The sequence below is a fragment of the Pelophylax lessonae genome (assembly GCF_965119305.1).
Source record: "Pelophylax lessonae genome assembly, chromosome: 8".
NCBI classification, from domain to species: Eukaryota; Metazoa; Chordata; class Amphibia; order Anura; family Ranidae; genus Pelophylax; species Pelophylax lessonae.
In genome coordinates, this window is record NC_138775.1 from 20,515,322 (window position 1) to 20,542,251 (window position 26,930).

General features: G+C 43.0%; 1 protein-coding gene across 2 annotated transcripts in view; it reads right to left on the reverse strand.

Moving 5' to 3' along the window:
* The window catches only part of SLC6A6 (solute carrier family 6 member 6), a 108,785-nt gene that overhangs the window by 27,142 nt on the left and 54,713 nt on the right, over nucleotides 1-26,930 (reverse strand). For both annotated transcript variants that reach the window (XM_082265369.1, XM_082265368.1), the window contains 2 exons: nucleotides 24,520-24,654; nucleotides 9,078-9,312 (listed from right to left, as the gene is read on the reverse strand). In XM_082265369.1, coding sequence (XP_082121495.1) covers nucleotides 9,078-9,312; nucleotides 24,520-24,654 — 370 coding nt within the window. The remainder of the gene's footprint in view (nucleotides 1-9,077; nucleotides 9,313-24,519; nucleotides 24,655-26,930) is intronic.

Genomic DNA, 26,930 nt, shown 5'->3' on the forward strand with positions numbered 1-26,930 from the left:
CATGAAAAATACTCTCATAGTGTAGTAAGCAAAATATTTATTGGAAAAAAAAAAAAACTGCTGAAAACTCACATATAGGAATGTATATGTATATATATATATATATATATATATATTCATGAAAATGTGCACCAGCCACCGTGTGATTATAAAGCAGCTTACCAGACATATGACATCTGACAGTGTTTTAAATGACTGATCCCGCTCGGATGGATGGCTCCAGCTGTCCTCACATCTGACTACACCTGAAGCCTCTCTCACTTTTTGCCTCATATGGTCATTGGATCGTTCCCAAAAAAAAGCCTCAGTACCACAGTCACATATCAAGGGAGAAGCAAGAGCTTATCGCCCGGTGGCCGTGATAACGTCATCACTACACTCCACCCTACGCACGTTTCGTCAGACAAGACGTATTTCAGGGGCAATCGAGAGTGCTGTGCAATGGCTGTGACTCCTGTTCACATGCACGAAAGCGACTTCATCTTGGCCCGGCCATTCAAATGACTAGAGCCGACGAAATCGAAAGGAAGACCAGGTGAAGATGGAAGCCCTGTCAGCGGTCACAGGGCACCACTGGAGGGCACTGTCTTAAGGTAAATCTGCCATAATGTGCTAGTATGAGGTTCATACTAGCACATTATGGCTTAAACCCTTAGGGCCCACATCTTTTTTTTCCTTAAGGAGTTTTATACTGCTTTAACTTTTAATTACTTTTATTCTCTAACTTGCAGAAGGGTCCAACTGAGATTTATACTAAAAAGCTGCTGCAGAGGCCATCCTGTCTCAACTCACTAAGCACAGAAACTTAGTATATGTATAATATAACAATTCTATTAGTAGTACATCAAAGTAAACCTAAGGCTTGATCTGTTGACTGTTTTACCTCCTCCAGCAGGTGTCGGTTATAAGCCCTAAGCCCAGACAGGAGAATGGGCAGCCTCTATGGCAGGGGTGCTCAACCTGTGGCCATAGTTGAGACGAGTTTATAAACCACAAGCCCGCCAACCACTGGTGTGGCATCAGGGGTCACAATGATGACCCCGCAATGCTCCAGGGGGAGCAGGAGGGGCTTTGGGGGCAGCATATACAGGAACCGATCCTCTCAGTTTTCCTCCTGCAACCAATGAAAGCCAGCTTACCCTCCTTACCCTCCCATCAGCATTCATTGGCTGCAGTAAGAAAATGTTCATTAAGCTAATCAAAATAAACAATTCTGAGCCATTTCATTTCATTGTGGCCCCTGACCGGTTACCAAATCACTTAAGAGGCCCTCAATCCTCAAAAGGTTGAGCGCCCCTGCTCTATGGTTACCTTACAGCCTGACATGCCTGCTGTCAGGGAGAGAATACCATTAAAATAACAGCACTCACATCTATCCCTGAAAGGTTGCACTATTATAACGACACAAAAGTGGAAATTTAGGCTTTTACAAATGCCAGCTGTGGACTGCTTTCTTTTCAAGTGGCCACAGACAGATGAGGTCTGTGCCAGCTCATCAACCTGCAGGAGCCAACAAGACGTGGCCATCTGGCTGGATAAAGTGCACCTATGGGTAAATCTTCTCTCTCTTTTAACGGATTGGGGCTCAATCACACATATCCCAACCAATCAGGAAGCCTGCCTTACCTTTTCGCCCTCGCCTGAACATCGCCCAGCCATCACAAATTAGGCAAAAACTAAATTTTAATTCTAATCCGTTCTCGTCTTTGCCTTACAGTAACTTTTAGTGACTCTTGTGAAGCTGATTCACTTCTATGACTCCGCACTTTTCAAAGGTCCAGAAAACAAAAGGGATTATGGGTTCAAAGCTCTGTGAAAATCAGCAGATCTATTTTAGATCCAAACCACTTATCCTGTAGGATTTAGTGACGCCCCAGTCATTCAAAAAACCCAGAAGGCATCCCAGCTGGCTTTTATTAATATCTATGGAGCTTTATATAAGGCATTTCAGTGGGTGTCCGTGGGAGAGTCCCTTTAACACAATCTGCTCCAAAGCGTTCACAGAGTGACATTCAGGGCCAAATCAAAGCCCAAATTAATATATTTTTTTTTTTTTTGTATGAGCCCCCCGGATGGTCATAATGGGCCAGTATGCACTGCATATTAGCAAATTTTAACAGACTTACCTGTGGAACGAAGCCCTCCAGAGCTGAGGTGTCAGTGCTCCAGCTGGTCCTGGGTGCTACCATCTTCACCTGCTCTTCCTCCCAACTTGAGCAGTCAGGCCCGTAATGACGTCACCCCTGCACATGCACATGGGAGCCACAGGGTGGTGCTTTAAATGTACTTAGAGCTGTGCATGCGTGGCTCAGTGTACATTACCATGACAGGCCGTGAAAAGCATTCATGACAGAAGATACCACTAGGGTCTCTTCTGCACTATAAACCCTGCTTGTCTGCATTTTCCTCCACATTAGGTCCCGGTTCACATATATCATTGCATGTGATTCGGAGCGCACTGCTCTGCAAATCACATGCCATGTCTGTGCGATGCAAATACAGCCATACAGATTGCATACAGGTTGTATGGCTGAATTTACATCGCATTCAGACACAACTCGCACAGGACCCTTTTTTGGGTCTGCACCAGAATCGGATTGCATGTGTGCAGGTGTTCACACCAATGCAATCCGATTCATGTCCGAACTGACAGTTCGCACTGCGATATGCGAACTGATCCGGGGGTGTCGTTAACTCTGTATTGACAACCCCAGTGTATATGGTATATGGCAGTGTAAACTGCCTGCAATGCCGGAACCCGCAGTGGACTCCCAGGGTTCCCGCATCGCATATAAATGAACCAGCACTGAGAGCGTTATTCCACTTTAAATCAACCTAAAGAGGAAGTAAACTTCCAGCTTTAGGTTTTACCTATAGGTAGTGTAACGATCTCCTATTCGATAGGCCCATAGCCATAAAGAAAGCACCCCTTTCCCCTGAGTGTATGCGCATATGCGACCTCACAGAAGCGGGTCTTTATCTGTAAGGCTGGACATATGTGCTACTGTGTTAGAGCTGGGATCTCGCTGCACAGTGCCCCGCCAGCACAAAAACTGAGCTGTCACCAAGAGCTCAGAGTGTCGTAATAACAATCAGGAATTGGAAGGACCGGTTTCCAATCACCTGATTGCTGCGACAGCCTGTGATCACAGAGCCCAGCCCTGTCTTTTTTTTTTTTTAGTTAATCCTCTTGGATGGAAAAAAAAAAGATTACATTACATAGATTGTATTACATACAGGATACATTATATAATACATATAATATATATATATATATATTGTGACAGGAAGTCAAGTAAATCTGTGGGTGTTGACACAGATGGGAGATACATTTCTGCCTTGTTTAGACAATTCACCAATTACTATCAGGTGTCGGCTGCAGAGGTAGCCAGAAAGGTTTAAGGATGTTGGAAAGCTTCAGCTATTCAGAATGAGGCAATTAAGGCCTCTATAAGTTTTCCAGAGGATGACTACTGATTGCTGCATCCTGAGGCTCTGTGCGTTAAGGAGAGCAGTGAGCTGAGAGAGACTTCTGAAGGTGAGGTGGTGTTGACTTTTTCTGTGTGAAAAGAAAACAAATAGACTATTGGTTTTCTGCTGTATGACCAGCAGTGTCTGCCCAGCAGTAGGTTGGGACAGACACCATAGCTAGGTTCCTGTGAAGGTAGACGCCCCAAGTGGCCAGGGTTTATTTTATGTTTGTCTGATTTATGCTGTTTGGATGCTTGCACTTGTTTCCAGCAAATTGGAAGAATAAACCATAGACCGTTGTTTTCAACCACTCCTCGGCTGTCTCTCTGTGTAGCGAACCCACCCAAGGGGTCACCCATACCTGCTACCGAGCCAACCCCTTACAATATATATATATATATATATATATATATATATATATATACACACACACACACACACACACACACACACACACACACAAAGTATACATTATATGTCACTGGCTGCAGCACATGCCAATCAGCAGTTTCCAGCCAATGATGTATGGCCAAGACCCGCCTATCGTCGAAACGAGTGACAGGAGAGAGCTTTGTGTATATAAACAACACAGAGCTCTCTACTGACAGCGGTGATGTGCCGCTTTTTGTTTGCCTGCAAAGTAGGGAATTAAAACCACCACATTAGGGGAATGGAGGACCCCAGCTATGAGGAAAGACTACAAGCATTGAACATATTCTCTCTGGAGAAGAGACGATTGAGGGGGGATATGATATCAATGTACAAATACTGTACTGGCGACCTTAGTATAGGGAACAAACTATTCAGAGAAAGGGAATTCAATAAGACACGGCGGCACTCACTAAAACTAGAAGAAAAGCGGTTTAACCTTAAACTGCGTAAGGGGTTCTTGACTGTCAGAGCAGTAAGGATGTGGAATTCTCTTCCACAAGCAGTGGTATCAGCAGGGAGCATTGATAGTTTCAAAAAACTATTAGATGGGCACCTTAAAGACCGCAACATTCAGGGGTATACAATGTACAGTTAACAGCAAACACACACATCATAGGTTGAACTGGATAACTTTCACGCAACAATATGCACTTTTTGGGATTTGTAGCAGAATACATTTTGCCCTAAATTTTAGAAGAAATTAGATTTTTACATTTTTTTTTTTTTTTTTGGATAGGTTTTATAAACAGAAAGTAGAAAATATTGTTTGTTTGTTTTTTTAAATGTATGCATTTTTCGTTTACAGCACAAAAAAATGAAAAAAAAAAAAACGCAATGGTGATCAAATACCACCAAAATAAAGCTCTATTTGTGGGGGAAAAATTATATAAAAATTATATAAACTTTGTTTGCATACAGTGCTGCATGACCACGCAATCGCCAAAGTAGTGCAGTACCGAAAAGCAAAAAATGACCTGGTCATGAACGGGATAAAATGCTGAAGTGGCTAAGGTTAAAGGTCACCCTCAGAGTCAAAGTCACAGTCACTGGTCAGGGTCAGTGTATTTTAGGTAAGATAAAAAAGCATTTTTTAATTTAGTATCAGTGTCTGTGTTCTAGTTAGGATAAAGTGCACTATTATTTTGGGCCCTACTACAGGTACAAACAACAAATACCATACATATATGTAACTGCGACCATCAGGAATGGGAGAACTTCTTTTCTGTTGTTCCTTGATGGTAGGTTATGGTAATAGCAAGAAATATACAACTATGTTTCAAAATTTTCTTTTTTTTTTTTTAACTATTTTTGGACAGTTTTCTTTTGATAATATATAAAAAAAACTATATATATATATATATATATATATATTATAACTACAACCAAATAAAAGTCCACTTTGTCCTGAAAAAAACAATAAGGTATAACTCAACTGGACACACTTAGACTAGGTCCAGTCCATTGCATGTCAGTAACGCACACAAAATTGCATGCTTTTCCAACAGGCGGAGAAACACACAGCCCTCTAGCAGATGTGTGGGGGTACCATTAATTGTTAATCGCACCCCCACACATCTGCTAATACTAACGCAGCCCCATTCAGCTCGGTGCGGTCTATTTTTGGAACAGGGTCAGGACTTCTTTTCTAAGCTTCTTGAAACGGATGAGCTGACTTACATGCGACCCTGGAAACATGCACACACTCAGTCCCACCGGTATGTATATAAAAGAGAGAGGTGCCTCTAAGTGCAGACTTTAACAGTTTATTGTAGGGAAGGGGTTAACTTTATTTGAGAAGGAGGGGTTAAGTGCATCCCTAGGGGTGTGATTCTAACTGTGATTGGATGTGGCTTGTGATGTAACAGCAGAGATCTACGGTCCTACATAGCAGAACTGTAAGATCTCTGCTGTTACACAGGGGAGAATGACAGGCGGCTGTGTTTACATTAGCCGCCTGCCTTTCTCCCGGTGTAACCGACGATTGCGAGTGACCGGCGGACATCGGGTCCGCCGTTCACACGCGCGGGGGGGGGGTTCTTAGAGCGAGCGGGAGCCTCACGGGCTAGCGACGTAGATCTACGTCACTTTGCCTGTGAGGGGCTGACCGCCGATGTAAATCGTCGTTAGGCAGTCGGCAAGTGGTTAAGTATTCCCTTGGGGAGATGCAGACTGAATACTGCAATCACTGAGAAGCAAATGATATCACCTGGGATGTATTTCAGTTTTCTTGCAAACCTGGTCTGTTAGTGTGCCCTGAGGACCGGAGTTAAGAAACACTGGATTAGAGGCTCTTCCACATTTACTGTATTTTGGGTCCTTTAAAGCCCCCAGGAACTCCTCTGGCCTGCACGGTTGCACAAGGCTCTGCTTGGCGTGAGAACAGAGACGAGTCATGTTTTCCAGTGTCGCGTAGGAGCCAAGCTGGCACATAAGCGGGTTGCTGGAGCCAATGCGGGGCACAATCAAACACAACTGTCAATAATTAACAGGCAGGACAAATACATTTACTACAAGGGACATGGTAACGGAGGCACAGCGAGTGAAGCTGCACTTACATAAATGAGGAGTCAACAGGACACAGCAAAAGGTTTATGGCTTCTACAGGTCCAACCTTCTGGGAAAATTCAGATCTATTCACTACAGTAACTTGCATTTTCACATGCATTATAGCAAAGTATGTACTGATATTTGTTGCAGCACCCCAACGCACTTGCACTGCAGTGAGTAAGAAAGCATGGTGCATTCCCTATTACAGAACAAATCGTCTGCAGGTCCTGAAAGATCAATGGTCACTAGATATTCCAGATGTTTCAGGTGAAAACTGGTAGGAACTCCTTCATACTTATGTCACAATTGTCATATCAGCTATAGATAGATTGATTCAATTGCGTATTTTTACAAGATATATTATATCTCCCTCTACCATTATTTTGAGTGCATAAGAGAGATAGCCCTGTCTGCCATAAATACCGGGGGGATCTACTACACGTGCTCTGGACCGGCGAGAAAATAAGACCATTTTGGTCCAGTGTAACCCAGTTTGTAGCCACGAATTTCGACCTTCCTAATGTGTGTAATCCAAAAATGGTGTTTTCTGGGGGTTCCAGAGGAGATTGATCTCAGCTCCTATCAGAAGAAGTTATATACGACTTCTATTGTTTTATGTCAGGAAAACAATTGTGTTGCAGTGGATACACTCTACTAGTGATCAACCGATATCGGTTTTTCGTTGCCGATACCGATATTTTGGCCAATGCATATTGGTATCGGCCGATATGCGCCAATATATTTGTACATTAAAAAATGTTTGTTTTTTTTTTCTCGACAGGTACTCTTGTGGAGGGATCTGGGGGTCTAAAAGGACCCCAAACCCCTCCTCTGCACTTAAAAGCATTCAAAACGCTGTTTTGATTGCTGTCATTTTTTCAAATCTGGCACCAGTACCAGGAAGTGATGTCATGACCTCACTTCCGGGTTTTTGCATGTAGACCCAATCAGAGCTGAATGCGGCTTTGATCGGGTCTTCAGTGGCTGTGACACAGTGACACTGGTGACACAGGAGACCTGGGCGAGCCGAGGAAGGCGGCGGGAGGGGGGGGTGTCCCCTCCCGCTCTTTGTAATGACAGCCGAGCGGCTTCTCAGCCGCATCGGTTGTCATTACAAGACAGCCAACCTTCGGCTATGGACGCCGGTACCGGGGTGATGCCTCTAGCTGCAGGCATCACTTTCCTGAAATATCGGTAACTTCAGGGGACAATTCCGATATATCGGGGAAAGTGCATATCGGCCCTCAATATATCGGCTTTGCCGATAATCGGTCGATCCCTACACGCTACAGTTGTGCCCCTTAACCTTAATGGAAAAATGTGATTAAGTAGGTCTTGCCTATTTATAAGCTTACATATGAGGCGAGGGATTGCCCTCATAAATTTCATAAAATTTGGGGACCATGGATGGAACTTTTTGACACTTGTGAAATACCTGATATCTAACACCTACTTTTCTTACAAGATGGCAGGCATGAGTTGCTCGCGGCTTTTGAATTGAGATCATATCTGAGTTCATTCTTACTCTGACTTCAGTAGTGATTTCTTTATTATATCAAAATGTGTACCTTCTTCTTCTTTAAATATAAGACTTGTGTCTAGCTTAGCAGTTTTGTTGATTTTTTGCTCTATGTTTACCCATTTCAGGAATGGCAATATTCTAGGAAATATCAATAACTGGAGAGGTATGCTGATCTTTTCTATAAGCTATGTTAACCCTTTTGATAAGTAAATCATGTTAGGTTTGTGTATTACGTGTAACTTGTTCCCAATGTATATCCATTTCTCTGATGACAAGCCAATAAAACAGTTAAAAAAAATAAATAAATAAAAAGAATGCAAGGTGGCTGTTTGCCTCTGCCTCGGTATGCTGGTGGGAACATGCGAACTCTGTTCCGGTCTTTTTGTCAAGACCACCATTTTGGATGGTATATTGTGTGGCTCCTCGGCTCCATTGAACAGTGAAACAGCTGTGACCCCTGCATAATACCGGACTCGACATCCCCTTCTTTGGGATTAGCCCTGGTTCTATCTTTGGGCTGTGAACCCCGTCCTCGTGGCTCCCTGTGGCCATGTGTGGTGTCACATGTATGGTCAGTGACCGGAATCCGTGAGTGTTTAGCACCATAATCCATTATTATCTAAAAATTGTCCGCCTGGGACACTACAGGGTCTTGGAAAAAGCCTTACGGCGAAACGCGTCGACCTGTCCCCTTCTTGGTTGAGACTACTATGGATGTTGTGTATATGGCATTATGAGTATTATTCTCTTTTAACTTTTTTATGTTTTCAATAAACTCAAATATTTTTGTACTATGTGGTTGATTAATTGAATTTGTGCTCACCTATCAGGAGCCCTCCTCACCAATCCCTTTCCTTTATTTAGAGGAATTAGCTTTTCGCCAGTTGGCGTTTAAGCCCATATCCTCTATATTTTTATTCAATGTAAGGTGCATCATTGTGCGCTGCATCCGAAAAAATTGTGCAGGGCCACTTTCTGTGTGTTGTGGTACGTTGGCAGCCCATTCATATGAATAGGCTGTCTAAATGCAACGCAACCCCAACAGCACACACATCGATGTCATGTCTACATCACATACAGAACATAGAGGTGTCACACATCTTACTCCCAGAACTCTGTTACAGGGGAGGTGAAATTGCTGGAGTTCAGCGCCAGCCATATCGTCCGGTTCTTCCGGAAAGTGTCCTCCACGCAGTTCTCGGTGTTCCACGTCTGGTGGCACAGAGCCCACGGCAGCTGGCTCTGGAAGGACTGGAATAAGTAATAGACCCCCCAGGCCAGGATGACGATATAGTAGACATTAAGGAGGGACACAATGACGATGGAGGCATAGCCGATTCCTGGAAAAAGAGAGAAAATTCTATTAGTTGCAGCGTCATCCACATTCTTATACTGGCAAACAATACAAATTGACAAAGCGACCACTTAAAAAAAAAAATGTTTTAGTTAATTTAGGTAAGAACTATGATAAACTCCAAGACTGTAGGACCTATTGGTTTTTTGATATTAGCTGCAAAATTGAAACAGTCCACCTCCACCCTGCAGCACCAGCTCTGGAAAAGGGGGAGCAGCTGCAGTGAGTGACTTCTTAAAAACCGGCATCCCTGAAAGAACTTTGTTTTAGTTATCATATGGTCCCAAAGGCACTGGATAACACTGAAAGTAAAGCCAACACCCTCTTAAAATCAGTTTTGTTCAGATCAAACATCAAACCTTAAAAAAATCTACGGCTGGCTTTATAATACAATGTGCTATTGTTTGTGGGCACGTTGGTTATCGAATGCAGGGGTCTCCAAACTTTCTAAACAAGGGGCCAGTTGACTGTCCTTCAGACTTTATGAGGGTCTAGACTGTGGCCATTGGAAGTGGAAAAGGTCCCAGCGTCAGTGGGAAAAAACAATGCCCCATTTTTGGGGTCATTGGGAGAAATAGTGTATCATCATTGGGAGAAATTGTGCCCCATCTTTGCAGTCATTGGACCGAATTGTTGGTGTCATTGGGAAGAACTGTGATTCATCGTTGGTGTCATTGGGAAGAAACGTGCCCCATCATTGGTGCCATTGGGAGCAATTGAGCCCCATCATAAATATCACTGGGCCCAACTGTTGGTGCTATTGGGAGGAATGATGTCTCGTTTGTATCAGTGGATAAAATAGTGCCCTAAGGGTCAGATAAAAGCAAGCAAAGGGTTGCATCTAGCCCTGGGTCGCAGTTGGAGACCACTGTTCTAACTCTTGTGAATATCAAACTAAAGAGCCTTTTAAAAAAAAAAATCTGTGTGGATGTGTCATTTGCATAGCCAATGTATAATCCCCGTAATGTGTCTAATATGCTTATTTCCTATGATTGTTGGCTCCATTTAGTCCCCATAATTATGTATTTTCCACATTGAGGTATTTCAAGAAAATATTCAACAAGACATAAAGAGGTCCACTTCTTCAGGAGAACTGGTTGGGGATTGGGAGGGGTTGACAATATATAAAAGTATAGCAATACAAGAACAGAATAGCCATATACAAATCAATTTGTTGACTGTGGTTTTCAAATATGTAAGGATCTGGCCCCTCAAAGCCGGCAACCAAATCTGGGAACCACAAGGGACAACAGGGGTCATGGGTCGAAATGGAACATGGACTCCTATTTACCGCCTTAGGAACTGTGATGTCTATCTGTGATGGAAATTACCTTATTAACACAATATGCCGGAATCTGTATCTGCGTGATATTGTTTGTGTGTTGTGTGGCACCTGATTCTTGTTGAACATCCCCTTAGGGCATTTCCACAAGGAGTGCCCAATGGGATGCTGGGAACTGCCCCTAGGAATCATATTCAACATCATTAAACTGATGAAGTGGGATATTAGCCATGAAATGCATCTCTGGTGTAAGAAATATAAGCTCACTACTAAAACTACGACAACACTGACCCTCTTTAACCATCAGACGAAACCGCGGGTGCTTCTTCCATACAAGCGTTTGATGGGTTATTTTTTTTTTTCTCCACCACAAACAAATTCTTCAAACAACCCTAATGCCCCACTTGAGGGCCTTGAATTGGGTCTCACAAGTCATCGAGAACATCCTCCCTCACCCTGCGTGGAGAGAGCCACTCACAACCTCATCAAATTTAGGTTAATATTTATCTTATTTCCCAGAAAACCATAATGCACCAAACAGTACTGTCCACTTACTACACCGTAAGGGCTCTCCCAACTCATATTTCTTTTTTGACAGTAAATACCTCAAAGCTCTTTTTTTAATCCTTTACTTATCTTTGAGGACCACCATACCACCCACCCCATTTTTGTGGAGAATATCCCCATCTCCCCGCAGGATGTGGGAGGTTGAGCTTGATGCCTCAGAAGACCCAATCCTAGGTCCTCAAATGGAGCCATCAGGATAGTTTGAAGCACTTGTTTGTGGTGCAGAAAAAAAATAGTCAAATGCTTGCAACTGGAGATCCTACTTCCCCTATGACTTAACAAATCCTATTGGGCCCTGACCCAATAACCCCATCTGGTTGGCTTAGCCATTTATTTTACGTCTCAGGTAGTGGAGGACCCTCGCCGGATCCAGATGGCTTCCTCTACTCTATGAAATAGGTCTTGGGACCCAACAAGACAGTACAACCATTTAGGTTGTGGTAAAAAGGGACCAAAGGAATCAAAAAGTATTCCATTCATGATAAAAAAAACAATTTCCAACTGTTCTTTGCAAACTAAATATGACTTAGTTAGGGCTAACATCTACCTTAAAGTGTCCGTAGATGGGCAAATGTCCTAGGACTCAGATTACTATAGGGCCTCTCTAGTATGTGCTTTGCTCGAATCAATCGCGTGCCTGGCATATATTGGGCTGTGTACAGCTGGCCTCTGTAATAACGCAGTGATACGCAAGAGCCGATGTGCTTCTCACTGTGCCAGCGCTCTTGTTCCTTCTTAGCTCAACGGCAAGAGTACGGAGCAGCTGTGGACACCCGATCCCCTCCATGTAATGGTTGTGCTGGCATGGGAGAAGACGATGTAATATTACACCGATTTTACTGTACTATGGGGGTGCATGTTCAGGCTGGTTACATAACGCCTCTCCCAACGGTAAGAACATTACTGTAACATTACCGGAGGTGATAAATCAGACCTAAACTCCTGTGTACAACCTGGTTTCATTTTTACACTCTACCAGCTGCCTAAACGTCTAATACAGAAAAACAAAATAAGAGGCAATGAGATTTTCAAAATCAAGGAAGGAAAGAAAGAAAGAAAGAAAGAAAGAAAGAAAGAAAGAAAGAAAGAAAGAAAGAAAGAAAGAAAGAAAGAAAGAAAGAAAGAAAGAAAGAAAGAAAGAAAGAAAGAAAGAATGAAAGAATGAGAAAGAAAGAAAGAAAGAAAGATAAAGAACGAGAACAGAAAGAAAGAACGAGAACAGAAAGAAAGAACGAGAACAGAAAGAAAGAAAGAGAAAAGAAAGAGAACAGAAAGAAAGAGAAAAGAAAGAAAGAGAAAAGAAAGAGAACAGAAAGAAAGAGAACAGAAAGAAAGAGAAAAGAAAGAACAGAAAGAAAGAGAAAAGAAAGAGAACAGAAAGAAAGAGAAAAGAAAGAAAGAAAGAAAGAAAGAAAGAAAGAGAACAAAAAGAAAGAAAGAATGAACAGAAAGAAAGAAAGAACAAAAAGAAAGAGAGAAAGAAAGAACAGAAAGAAAGAACAGAAAGAAAGAAAGGACAGAAAGAAGGCAAGGGGAAGGAAGGAAGAAAGGAAGGAAGAAAGGAAGGAAGGAAAAGGAAGTCAGGAAAAAAAAGAAGGGAAGGAAAAGAAGGGAGGGAAGGTAGGAAAATGAAGGAAGGAAAAGAAAAGAAAGAAAGAAATAAATGATAGAAAGAAAAGGAAGGAAGGAAAAGTAAGTAAGAAAGGAAAGAAATGGAAGGAAAGAAAAGTAAGGAAGGAAAAATAAAGATGGGAGGAAGGAAACAGGAAGGAAGGATAAGCGACTACTCTGCCAGTGACAACGTTTTGGCAAAGCAGGGAAAGGTTTCCCCTTCTCTACTTGTCCTGGTAACTGGTATTATCATATCTCCAAGAGTAGAAGTGAAAGAAAATCCCAAATTTTGGGTTGTCCCCAGAACAGGGATAAAGGGGAAATCCTCCAATGGGGACACTTGTTCTGGTGACAACTAGGGATTTCCTCACTTTGGAGGAATTTTCTCTCACTTCCTTTTATGGGACAGGAAGAGAAGGGAAATCTCCTCAATAGGACACAAAAGGATAAAAAAAAAAAAAAAAAAGCTGACGGGGTAAATAACCCTTCCTTATTTATCCAACATTAAAAAGGCTTTACTTTTAGTTCTACTTTAAGAAATGTGTCAGAGTAACACCTCCAGTCATTATTACCTGTCACAGAGACCACAGTACTTCCCCTGGCAATGCCTTTTTTTCTATTCAGGACAGCACCATCTTTGTTCATGCATCAACCAGGGCCACCATCTACTTCTTGGACTGAGATGCCCACTCAAAAACGGGACAAAGATGCAAATCCTGACACAAATGTCTAAAGCTGGATACACACTATACAATCCTTACATAGTTACATAGTAGGTGAGGTTGAATAAAGACAATAGTCCATCCAGTTCAACCTGTGTAGGTGTGTGTGGCCGTAATCATCTCTCATACCCCTGAATGTTCTGATCCTTGAGATGTACGTTTAAGAGTCTTTTGAAAGCCACCATACTACCCGCAGAAACCACCTCTTGTGGTAGAGAATTCCACAATCCTGTAACCCTAACCGTAAAGAACCCCCCGCGTTGCCTGAGGTTAAAAGGCTTCTCCTCTAATCACATTGTATGTCCTCGAGTCCTCACGCAATCCTACCGGCTGCCTAAACATCTTTACATGTCTTTACATTTTTTTCCTTTAGATTTACCAAAACCATATAATAAACACTATCACTTTGTATGCAGTCAGGCAGGTCCTTGAACTACATAGTTGAAGGTAAGTCTAAAGGAAATCAAAAAAAGTTGTATTATGTGCATCCAGCTTAACACAGATCATCCCCTGCTGCAGCGTCTCATCTTGTGACTTGGTACAAAGAGACAATGTTGCAGTGTGATCACTGGGGAGAGGAGACTGAGGAAATGCTTCCTCTTGCCTGCAAAACATTGATGATGATGATGACATCTGAGCCTAGGCAAAGTCCCTGGATCAAGGGTGGCTTTTTAATGATAAAAGGTGACACTCTTGCTGTATATTGGGACATGTCAGATATGTAGTCATGTAGACCTCTTTTGAAATTGCTAGCTGCCTGGCTGCCATGCTGATCCATTGGCTTCAGCTCTTTGAGTGACTGACCTGGAATCAGCATGCAGATCAGGAGTTTGGTTTTCACTCGGACCTCAGTTGTTGCATGTTTGTTTCAGGCCAGTAGCCCATACTATGGAGCAGTGTTGGGTGTAACGAGTTACAATGTATCGCGTTACGTTAACTACGTTACTTTTTTTGGTAACTTAGTAACATAATGCATTACATTCGTAACATTTGTAACTATGTTACTTTACTCGGCTTGAGTAACGCGCTTTCCTGCGTTACTCAAGCCGGGAGGCGGGAGGACTGAGGAGAGCGGGGGATCGCGTGGCGGTGGCCGAGGACTCGGAGGAGGCGGGAGGACTGAGGAGAGCGGGGGATTGTGTGGCGGCGGCCGAGGACTTGGGAGGAGGTGGGAGGACTGAGGAGAGCGGGGGATCGTGTGGCCGAGGACTCTGAGGAGGCGGGAGGACTGAGGAGAAGACGCCCGCCACTGCAGGTAAGTGCACTGGTCACTCTGGCATTGAAAGGGGGCACGCTGTGGTCAGTCTGGCATTGAAAGTGGGCACGCTGTGGTCACTCTGGCATTGAAAGGGGGCAAGCTGTGGTCACTCTGGCATTGAAAGGGGGCACGCTGTGGTCAGTCTGGCATTGAAAGGGGGCACGCTGTGATCACTCTGGCATTGAAAGGGGGCACGCTGTGATCACTCTGGCATTGAAAGGGGGCACCCTGTGATCCCTCTGGCATTGAAAGGGGGCACGCTGTGGTCATATATATATATATATATATATATATATATATATATATATATATATATATATATATAAATAAAACAATAAATATTGTATTGTTTTTTTGAGCACTACAAATAAATATGCGCATTGGAATTTGTTCATATTTTTTTTCAAAAGTAAAGTAATAAGTAGTGAAGTTACTTTTCAAATGCAGTAACTAGTAAAGTAATCTCATTACAATTTACAGAAGTAACTAGTAACATTTTTTGAGTAACTACCCCAACACTGCTATGGAGGCCATAAAAGGCGGCATTTCAGAAGGAGATCAGGAACAGCATTTTGTGCTTTCAAATCATTTTTCCTAAAAACCACTCTCTGGCTCCAGTCTGGGAGCGCTGAAAATAGAACATAACAGGAGTGCGGCCTGTAGTTTAAAACTAATCCAACACAGGCTTTGGCAAGCGAGTGAAGCTAGATAAAGCCCGCCAACTATTTTGTTTAAAGCAACAGCCAGTCCTTCCATTGAGGTCTGAACTCCGTGTTCCTAGATTGGAGCTGAAGGGTGCATTCCCGGGAACTGCTGTGTTCAGAGATCTGTGCCTTTCCTAGTAACTTTTCCCCCTCTACATAACTATATAAAATATCCGCGGGCAAAAATTAGAACTTGCACTGATGATGTGTAAAATGCAAAACCATCTGTCTCTCCCCCTTAACCAGCTCAGAACTGCCGGATCTGCTGGAAAGATGACAGCCGATAGATTGCTCCAGGTGATTGGACTTCTGTCCATTGCTCTCTCTACGGAGGCCTTGTCCTTCTGCCCTCTACGCCGCTGTCCTCACCCGCACTGCAGCGGCGATAAGCCATCATGCGATCTCCAGCTGTCTGCCTGACACACTTTTCTTGCCCTTGATTCGTTTTATAACCGGCACCATCTGGAAAGTACAGATGGAAGAAGTTCCAAAATTCTGACCTCAAGGATTGCACAGGACATGAAATGGTGTTCTCAGAGCAGACCGGCTTAACCTAAAGTAGAAAAGCCCTTTGAATTGGACTTGTCAACCACTTGAAGACCAAAGTAAAGACCAGGACTTTTCCCTAGAAAATTACTTTTTTTTTTTTTTTTTTTAGGAAAGACCCTAGAGAATAAAATGGCGATCGTTGCAATTTTTTTATGTCACACAGTATTTGCGCAGCAATTTTTCAACGCATTTCTTATCTGAAAAATACACTTTAATTAATTTTAATGCAAAAAAACACAATATATGAACCATTTTTTTGGTAGAATTTAACCATTTAAGCCCCGGAAGATTTTACCCCCTTCCTGACCAGGGCCTATTTTGCGATTCGGCACTGCGTGACTTTAACGGACAATTGCGCGGTCGTGCGTCGCTGTACCTAAACGAATTTGACGTCCTTTTTTACCCACAAATAGAGCTTTCTTTTAGCGGTATTTGATCACCTGTGCGATTTTTTGATCATGCGCTATAAACAAAAAAGCGTCAATTTTGCAAAAATAACAATATTTTTCACATTTTTTTTATCTGAAATTCCCCCCAAAAAAATGTAAAAATCAAATTTTTTTAACATTTTCGGCCAATTTGTTTTATGCTACATATGTTTGGTAAAAAAAAAAAAAAATCGCAAAAAGCGTATTTTGATTGGTTTGCGCAAAAGTTATCACGTTTACTAACAAAGGGAAAGATTTTTGTCATTTTTGTTGTTTTTTTTTAACGCGTAATGGCGGCGATCTGCAATTTTTTTTGCGGTACTGTGACATTGCGGGGGACAGATCGGACCCTTGACTGACATTTTTGACACTTTTGGGGTTACCAGTGACATTACTACAGTAATCAGTGCTATACATATGCACTGTTACTGTAAAAATACACTGGCAGTGAAGGGGTTAACTTTTTTTGAGAGGGAGGGGCTGTGTGTGTCCCTAGGGGCGTGATTCTAACTGTGATTGGCTGTGGCTTCAGGGGTAGGAACAGTGATCAACGGTCCTACATAGTAGAACCATATAATCACGATTCCTACACCGGGGAGAATGACAGGCGGCTTGTTTACACTAGCCGCCTGCCTTTCTCCCTCTCCACCGACGATCGCCGAGGGGGTCCGTGACCGCGCGGGAAGGCGTGCCTCCGGCGGCGCGCACTCGCTCCCCAGAGCCTCACAGGCTAGCGGCGTAGACCTATGTCGCTCTGCCTGTGAGGGGCTGACTGCCGCAGTAAATATACTGCGTGCAGTCGGCAAGCGGTTAAAGGATGATGTTATGCCGAGTAAATGGATACCCAACATGTCACGTTTTGAAAAATTGCGCACAGTCGTGGAATGGCAACAAACTAGGATACTTAAAAATCTCCATAGGCGAAGCTTTAAAAATGTTTACAGATTACCAGGTTAGAGTTAGAGGAGGTCTAGCACTAGAATTATCGCTCTCGCTCAAACGTTCACGTTGATACCTCACATGTGTGGTGCAAACACCGTTTACATATGCGTTCGCTTCTGTGCGTGAGCACGGCAGGATGGGGACGCTTTAATTTTTTTTTCTTATTTTATTTTTACACACTGTCCCTTTCATTTTTTTTATCACTTTTATTCCCATTACAAGTAATGTAAACATCCCTTATAATAGAAATAGGGGATGTCAAGTCCTTTTTATGGAGAGAGCTGGGGTCCATAAGACCCCAAATCTCTCCTCTACCTTTAAAAGCAAAAGAAAATGTAATCTTTTTTTTTTTTTTTTAAAGTAAAAAAGTTTACTTCTGTCCTAGATCGGGATGACGCTCTGGTCCTTCTCGATCAGGGTTCTCTAAACTATGACCCTCTAGTTGTTCAGGAACTACAATTCCCATCATGTCTAGTCATGTCTGTGAATGTCAGAGTTCCGCAACAGCTGGAGGGCCGTAGTTTGGAGATCCCTGTCCTAGATCATAGAGTTGATCAGAGACGATCTGAGCTCTGTTCACCTCTATAGCCGACCACGCAGATTGTTCACTGGGCTCAATGATAAAAGAGGTAAGCCCGAGAAACACCAGCAAGCAGCGGGAGGGGGTGGGGGGGGGGGACACCCTTCCCACTGCTTCTGAAAGCACTCCAGGAGCTAATTAGCCGCTTAGACCACTATCATAAAAAAGCCAATCGCTGCCTGAAAAAAAAAAATTTCATCAAACATAACCTAGGCCATAACCCCAGAAAACCACTTGAAAACTGCTCTAGAATTTCCTGGTGGAGGGCTGTGTTGACTTTGGACTTGAAAAAACAAAGTGGACCAACACCAGCAGATGACATGGCTCCCCAAATCACCACTGACTGGACAATTTTGCATTTCATTTGGAAATCAAGGTCCCAAAGTCTGGAGGAGGAGCGGAGAGGCACAGAAGCCAAGTTGCATGAGGTCCAATGTGAAGTTTCCACAGTCAGCGATGGTTTGGGGGGCCATGTCATCTGCTGGGGTTGGTCCACTGTGTTTTATCAAGTCCAAAGTCAGTGCAGCCCTCTAGCAGGAAATTCTAGAGCACTTCATGCTTCCCTCTGCTGACCAGTTTTATGGAGATGCTGATTTCATTTTCCAGCAGGACTTGGCACCGCCCACACTGCCAAATGTACCAATACCTGGTTTCATGATCTCCACCCACAAGGGGCGGAGTCCAGCGACGTAGGTCTACGTCGCTGGACGGGAACGCGGCACTTTGCCGCAGTAGCCTCCATGTGAGCGGGGCTAAAGTGGTTAAGTTTGTCTCAGCAGCTGAAGGCTTTCACTCAGATCTCACAGAGAATGTTGCTGATCTTTTAAGATTTTGACAAACTCATTTATTTGTTTTCTCCCCAATTCCAGATCCTAAAAGTTTGGAAGAATCTCATAAAACTAAAGCCAGGTGACTTGTGGATTATTAAGAGACATGTATATATAAGGAAATGTTCGGAGACACAATACAGTGTCTATTTTATGTACAGTTTACAAAACATGAAGGAAAAGTCACCCGGATTCACACCAGACACTGCAAAAATTACTAAATGAAAGTTTCTCTGTGTTTGATTTGCTTTCTTCTTGGAATCTCAGTTTTGGGGTACTATTTATTCAAATGCTTTAATTGTAAGGGGTATAAACTAGAGCTGCACGATTCTGGCCAAAATGAGAATCACGATTTTTTAGCTTGAAATAAAGATCACGATTCTCTCACGATTCTCTGTGTAACAAAAAAAATTGGGATAACTTTACTGTAACGTTTTTTTTTATTCATTAAAGTTTATTAATTGCGTTTGAAAGACTGCTGCGCAAATACAGTGTGACATAAAATATTACAACAATCGCCATTTTATTCTGTAGGGTCTCTGCTAAAAAAATATATAAAATGTTTGGGGGTTCTAAGTACTTTTCTAGCAAAAAAAAATGATTTTAAACTTGCAAGCAACAAGTGTCATAAAAAGGTCCAGTCTTTAAGAGGTTAAACTTCCTTTCTCCCTGGCAGAGGGAAGGAAAAGATACAATGTAATCATTTTTGTTTATAGTTACTGGGAGACTAATGCTGATAGGCGTTTGTGGGAGGAAAGATACAATGTAATAATTTTGTTTATAGTTACTGGGAGTTTTCCACAGCTGTTTTCTCTGCTCCCTCAGCTATGCAAAGAATCGAGAATATGTCAGGTTTAGATCGTCAGGGGGGGTGAATCGAGATCGCGATTTTCATACGATTAATCGTGCAGCTCTAGTATAAACATATATTTATTGTGATTTGAAAAGTAGTTCAGTCATGTTGAAGTCATATTGTCTTCTATATGTCTTCCATTTTATGTAGAATTGTCTGTGCTTACCTATGCTGATAAGTTAGCATGTCCACAGTTAAGCTAGAAGGCCTTTCTGGCCACAGGACTGTACAGCCAATTACTCTGTAAATATTTTTTTTATCAATCTTTTTTAAAAATGAAAAGTCATTTTGTAATAAAAAAGCTGCCTTCAGCTAATATTTCCTCCACAATGGAGTTTGTGTCTTTGGCCGGGATTACCTCCACCTAAGCGTGTGGAGGTTCCAGGTTAAAGGGGATAGCAGGTATGGTTAGTGATCAAAAGAGAGGAGATTGTAAAGGAAATTTGTACATCCTGTATATTATTGTATTCTATTTTGTATGTATTGCACATTGCATATTACTCAGTGTGCACACGGCACTAACAATGTTTTCATTACATGTTTGCATTCTTTCGAGTCCTGATTAGAATTAGCCTGCCTATGTTACGCCCCTTGTTACCATAAAAGTACAATTGTAATAATAATGTGATACTTACGTAATCATGTGTATAAAAGCATTCGATTGTGTCAAATAAAACAGAACAGTTATTTTGGAAAGCTGCAGAGTGTATCTTTTTGTGTTGGTTCCCTACTGCAGTAGTTGTTATTTGGAACCACTAATCAATATGAGGACAGGAGTTGCTTATCTATAAAATGTCCAGAACACAACAAAGTATTGAGCAAAGGCTGTGAATACTTATGTACATGGGATTTTTTTCATTTTTATTTTGAATACATTTGAAAAGATTTCAGACAAACTTCTTTCATGTTGTCATTATGGGGTATTGTTTTCTAGAATTTCGAGGAAAATAATGAATTTAATCAATTTTGGAATAAGGCGGTAACATTACAAAATGTGGAAAAAGTCTAGTGCTGTGAAAACTTTCCAAGTGCATTGTAGACCAGCTTTTCTCAAGTTTTTTACCCCAGATCAACCCTTGCAGTGATTTTCACATCTTAGGGAACCCTTGGGATTAGTCCATTGGGGGGAATTAGGAAAATGTCCCATACATTGGCAGTCAGTGGGAAGAATGCCCCCCTTACAGTGATGGTTAGAATGCCAACCTTTACAGACATCTTTAAAGATCACTGGACTGGTGTCATGCTACTGGCTCTGCCATGTGGCGATTGACCTGAATCTATGAAGGAACCATCAAATGGGAGATTAGTTAGCCACAGCTCAGGGAGCCTCTAGCAACTTCTGATGGAACCTTAGGATTTCACGGAACCCTCGTTGAGAATAGCTGCAACAGACTGTAGGAAGTGTATTATTCAGGCAGTTTTTATCTGGTAGAGTTGCAGGATAACCAAGGCTCATCCATTGGGCAAATAGGCATCCCCCCACAGGAAACACACATAAAAATCACAATTTTAAAACATGAATATTGGGAGAAGCCCTCCTCTCGGAAAAAACTGCTAAATACAGCAGAAACCTAAGCTGGTAGCGTACATTGCCGATGAGGTCAAAAGAACCATTTTGAAAGTAGGAAAAACAAACTCAACACTGTTTTACAGAGTCTAAAATTTTTTGAAAAATGATCTGCCCTCCAAGAAGACAAAATGGACAAGTTCAACTAAATTAGGTGCCCTTGAGTTGAAACGTTTTTGACGGCCGCCTTTAATTCTCAGTATCTAACAACCTGAAACACCTCGCAAGCTCTCATTCCTTGGTTCTCGTCTTAAAAACTGACCTCCTTCCTGGCTCATCTCTTGCAGCTTTTCCTCTTCTCCTTGTAGCCCCCCAACAGGACCCCTAAGCCTCCAGTGCTCCTGTCATGGACTTGCAATAGTGTTTGGCAAGCTTACCTGTCCCTTCAAGTCTGTATTAGAGTTCAGACTGCACTTCTGGTTCCTTTTTATCACCTCTCCTACCTGTTCCTGCCCCAACCCAGGTCATCACAGGAAGTCTATATTAACCAGTGCACTGCAGGTCTGCTTTGCTGTTCAACAGTGTTTGTTTCCTTGATCTACTTTTCTGTGTACTGACCTTGGCTTGTCTCTGACTATTCCTGTTTGCCTGTTACCCTGACCTTTGGCCTGTCCCTTGGTTACCCTTGTCTGCCTGTTACCCCGACCTCGGCTTACCCATCACCATTCCGTGTGTCCTGAGTGGCTGCTTCCCTTCTCTCCCTATGGAGCGTGACCTGGGGGACCCCAGGGGCCGCGACCTGGGCCCAGCTGCAGCCAAGTCCATCCTCACCACTAGAGGCTCTGGTGAACACCTGCTGGGTCTTAGACTCAGCGCCCTGGGGAATCTTGGGCTCACGTTCCGGTCCATCCGTAGCAGTCTGCTATCGGGTTCACTACCTTGCGCTGCGCCCCTGCCTCCAACAGGGTGCAGTTGTCACCTGGCCACAGGTGACCTGACAGCTCCATTCTCTAAGATTCCTTTCCTACCTCCTTCACCTCCCTATATTTATATTTTTCTCTCTCTCTGTCTCTTTCCCTATTCTTCATTGTCTTTGTGCCCTATTTCTCTTTCAACTGTCATTGTCTTTGTCCCCATTTCTCTTTCAACACCCTACATTGTGATCCCTTTCCTATCCCACCTCCCCATCCACCTTACAACTTCACAACAACAACATCCTACTATCCAGTTCCCTTCACCTACCACGTATCGCTAACAACCCACACTCTGGGAAGACTCAGACTATACCTCACCCTCAAACAAGTGGTTAGTACCTGCCTGGCAGCAATAGAGTCATTGGTTTCGAAACCCAACCATGGCACTACCTGCCTGGGGTTTGCATGTTCTCCCTGTGCCTGCCTGGGTTTTCTCCCACACTCCAAAGACATGCTGGTAGGTTAATTGGCTCCTGTCTAAATTGGTCCTAGTGTGTGTCTGTATGAATGAATGTGAGAAACCTCAGATTGCAAGCTCCTTGAGGACAGGGACTGATGTGAATGTACAATATATATGTAAAGCGCTAAATAGTTTGTCGGCACTATACAAGTACCAGTAACAAATAATAAATAAAATATTTTAATGTACACTATATTGCCAGAAGTATTGGGATGCCTGCCTTTACACGCACATGAAATTTAATGGCATCCCAGTCTTAGTCCGTAGGGTTCAATATTGAGTTGGCCCACCCTTTGTAGCTATAACAGCTTCAACTCTTCTGGGAAGGCTGTCCACAAGGTTTAGAAGTGTGTCTATGGTCAGCCTTCGCTGGAAGGACACAGCTCCACCCTCAATTTTGTTGTGGCTAAATGAGGTGAAGCTGATTAATGACTAAGGATCTGGTGCTGACCTCGCAGGGCAGGAGGGAGCGATACTCCAAGACTTGGGACTGTTGGACATGTTTGTCTTTTCGGAGGAAGGACAGCCTCTGTGTGACAGTACCCCTGTCTCCTTCCTGACTCTTCCTTCCAATCCTCTCCTTTTCACCATCTCTACCACTACTCCCCCGCCCCCCATTTCCCATTTCCTTCCTTCCCCAAACAATGAAAATGTATGCTGAACAAAAGAACACTACGACTCCATAAACACAATCTGGATTACTCCACGTTGTTTATCAAGCTATCACAGATGAGCGTATCACGACCCACAGTTACTGATCTTTGTTATATTTGCACTGGTTAACATTTACAGTATGTTGTCTGCCTCTTATCTTACCTCTGTATGACATTTTATATTACCTCTTGTTGTGATATTACAGTTTATTAGCTGATTTTATATGCTTTGACTCATGCTGCGGACTGATGAGTGTACGTTGTGAAACTTTTTGACTAATAAAGAATTAAAAAAGATGTGTTTCTATGGGAATGTTTGACCATTCTTCCAGAAGCACATGTGTGAGGTCAGGCACTGATGTTGGGACAAGAAGACCTGGCTTGCAGTTTCCGTTCTAATTCATCACAAAGGTGTTCTATCGGGCTGAGGTCAGGACTCTATGCAGGCCAGTCAAGTTCCTCCACCTCAAACTCGCTCATCCATGTCTTTATGGACCTTGCTTTGTGTACTGGTGCACAGTCATGTTGGAACAGGAAAAGGCCATCCCCAAACTGTTCCCACAAAGTTGGAAGTATGAAATTGTCCAAAATGTCTTGGCATGTTGACGCCTTAAGAGTTCCTTTCACTGGAACTAAGGGGGCCAAGCTCAACCCCTGAAAAACAACCCCACTCTATGACCCAGCAAGGTCCATAAAGACATGGAGGAGTTTGGGGTGGAGGAACTTGACTGGCCTGTACAGAGTCCTGACCTCAACCCGATAGAACACCTTTGGGATGAATTAGAGTGGATACTGCGGTGCCTGACCTCATAAATGCACTTCTGGAATAATGGTTAAACATTCCCATAGACACACTCTTAAACCTTGTGGATAGCCTTCCCAGAAGAGTTGAAGCTGTTATAGCTGCAAAGGGAAGGGGCCAACTCAATATTGAACCCTATGGACTAAGACTGGAATCCCATTAAATGTCATGTGCATGTAAAGGCAGGCGTCCCAATACTTTTGATAGTGGATGTACTGGTCTACAATGTATACCTTTATAATGGATTGTTCTACCATTGCACTTGCACAAATTATTTTCTATTACTTTTTATAATGCCTTGTTCAATGAAAAAAAAAAAAAAAAAACAACAATAAAAACCTAAAGAAAGCATTTTAAAGTATGAAAACACATTATTAAGCTTTCTGTACATCAAACTCTTTCACATGTATACTGAATAAAACAAATGGTCTCCATTAATACAAAAAGGAACACAATGAAGAGCAGAGTCATTACCGGTAAAGATGGGGCAGATTTTCTCCCAGCAGGTGATACCACCTTCAGATGTGAACTGCCCCAGAACCACCTCCAGGAAGAACACAGGTAAACCGCCCCCGAACAGGAAGATGAAATATGGGATGAGAAAAGCACCTGGCAAGAAAAAGAAGAAGATCGTTAATGGGGTGAACTTTATACCTTTAGCAACAGACCACACTGAGGGCGAACTCACATTAGGCATGGTGGCTTTGTACTATATCTGAGCAGGACTGTACCTTCTCTATACTCCCCTGCTGGCCTGCCCTCACATTGACCTCACAGGCCTGATCTGGTATTATTTCTTTGCGGTATCTATTAGTGATCGACCAATATCATTTTTTTAATGCCGATACCGATATTTTAGTCATCGGATATCGGTATCGGCCAATATTTTCGGACATGTAAAAAATGTTTTTTTTTTTTTTTTCTAAAGGTACTCCTTGTGGAGGGATCTGGGGGTCTAAAAGACCCCAAACCCCTCCTCGGCACTCAAAAGCATTCAAAACGCCAAGTTTGGCTGTTTTGAATGCTGTCAGTTTTTTTAATTCGGCGCCGGGTACCCGGAAGTGATGTCATGGAGACCGGCGCATGCACACTTGCGGCAGGGATACCGGCTTTCACGGGGACACATCTTCATGCTACACCGGGTCTTCTCTTCGGCGGCGGCAGTGAAGGTAGGATGCCCGTGGAAGGCGGCGGGAGGGGGGGGGGACATCCCCTCCCGCTCCTTGTAATGACAGCCGAGCGGCTTCTCAGCCGCATCGGTCATTACAAGTCAGCCAACCGTCGGCTATGGACACCGGTACCCAGGGCTGCTGTTAGAAATCGCGGGGCCCCGTACAGACTACCTGGCAGGGCCCTCCCAGGAAAATATTAAAGATATATTTAGGTAAAATTACAACAAAATCACTATTAGCAGACACAAATATAACATAACTCACATAATTCCTGCAAAATCTAAAAAAAAACTATTTTAAATAAAAAAGATGAGATGAGAAAAATATACAGGCTGGGCAAGTTGGAGCTCAGTGATCAGAGAGAGACAGAGAGAGAGAGAAACAAAGTTACAATTTACAAATAAACTCCTGAGCAGAGATAAGTGCTGGGAGGGGGGCCCACACAAGGAAGGGGGATTAGTGAGGGACAACTGTCTCTTTCTCAACAGATAAAAGCTGATAGCAGGGAGAGGGACAGATCAGATTCAGGTGCTGGAAGAAGATTTCTGTATTTGTTGTCCATCACTAATCCCCCTCTCTGTGTGGGCCCCCCTGTGTGCTCGGGCCCCCTACAAGAGGGCTGGTGGTCCCCCCCCTATCAGCGGCCCTGCCAGTACCGGGGTGATGCCCTAGCTGCAGGCATCACCCCAGGACAAGCACTTTCCCTAAATATAGACAATATCGGTAACCTCAGGGGCTGATTCCGATATATCGGGGAAAGTGCATATCGGTGTTGCCGATAATCGATCTCTAGTATCTATATAGCAGGGCTCCGAGTGAGACAGGAAGCAGCAGCACAGGGGGCCAATATGTTGACAAGGAGCATGCTGATAGAATGAGAGTGACAGAGAGATAACCTCATCACTATGCTGCTTCCCTTTCCCTGTCCAGTCAAAGACTGGAGGCGGGGCCACGCCAGCCTGAGCTCAGAGTAAATGCGTTGAATGAAGCAGGTAATCATTTAACTGAGGACATCTAGTGGCACAAAAGTAGTCCTGCTGGGGATGGCAAGTATTGCAGCAAAAGCTTTTGCTTTTTAAATATAACACATTTTTAATTCATCTTTGGCCGAAATCCTGTTCTAACCCTTCCCTACCCTGTTAGAAACAAAATCTCCAGCATCAACAAAAAAAAAAAATCTGAAATATCAGTGGTAGGTGAACGGACAATAAAACTGCTTTTTTTTTTTTTTGCACCGAGCTAAGAATCACTTTCACCACAACTCCTTCAGCTTATTTTAACCCCAGATAATCCCCGATGACAGCTCACATAACGCGTTATTCGATTCCATGTTTACAGTGATTTGGGCTGCAAAGAGCTCAGCTCAGATAGCAGCTCCGATCTAATAGAAAAACAGGACATTCATCCAACGTCAGAAGATGCTGAGATTACTGAATTTATCCAATTAACACCATTTACCTCCATTCTATACAATAAAAGCTGTAATTGGTGATCCTTCCTGACACCCCCAGTAATGTCGTGCTTGTCCCAGTTCCCCCTCCACAGCATCATGCATATACAGAATTACAGAGTATATCAGGTCTTGAACACATTAACATGCCTTGATAAGATTATCTACATTAAGCTGATTGTGCTCACCTGAAAAAGGCTGCCTTTTTCCTTTGAATGTCCTACAGAGGTTGGCACTTATGTCCTTTAACATGGTTTATACTT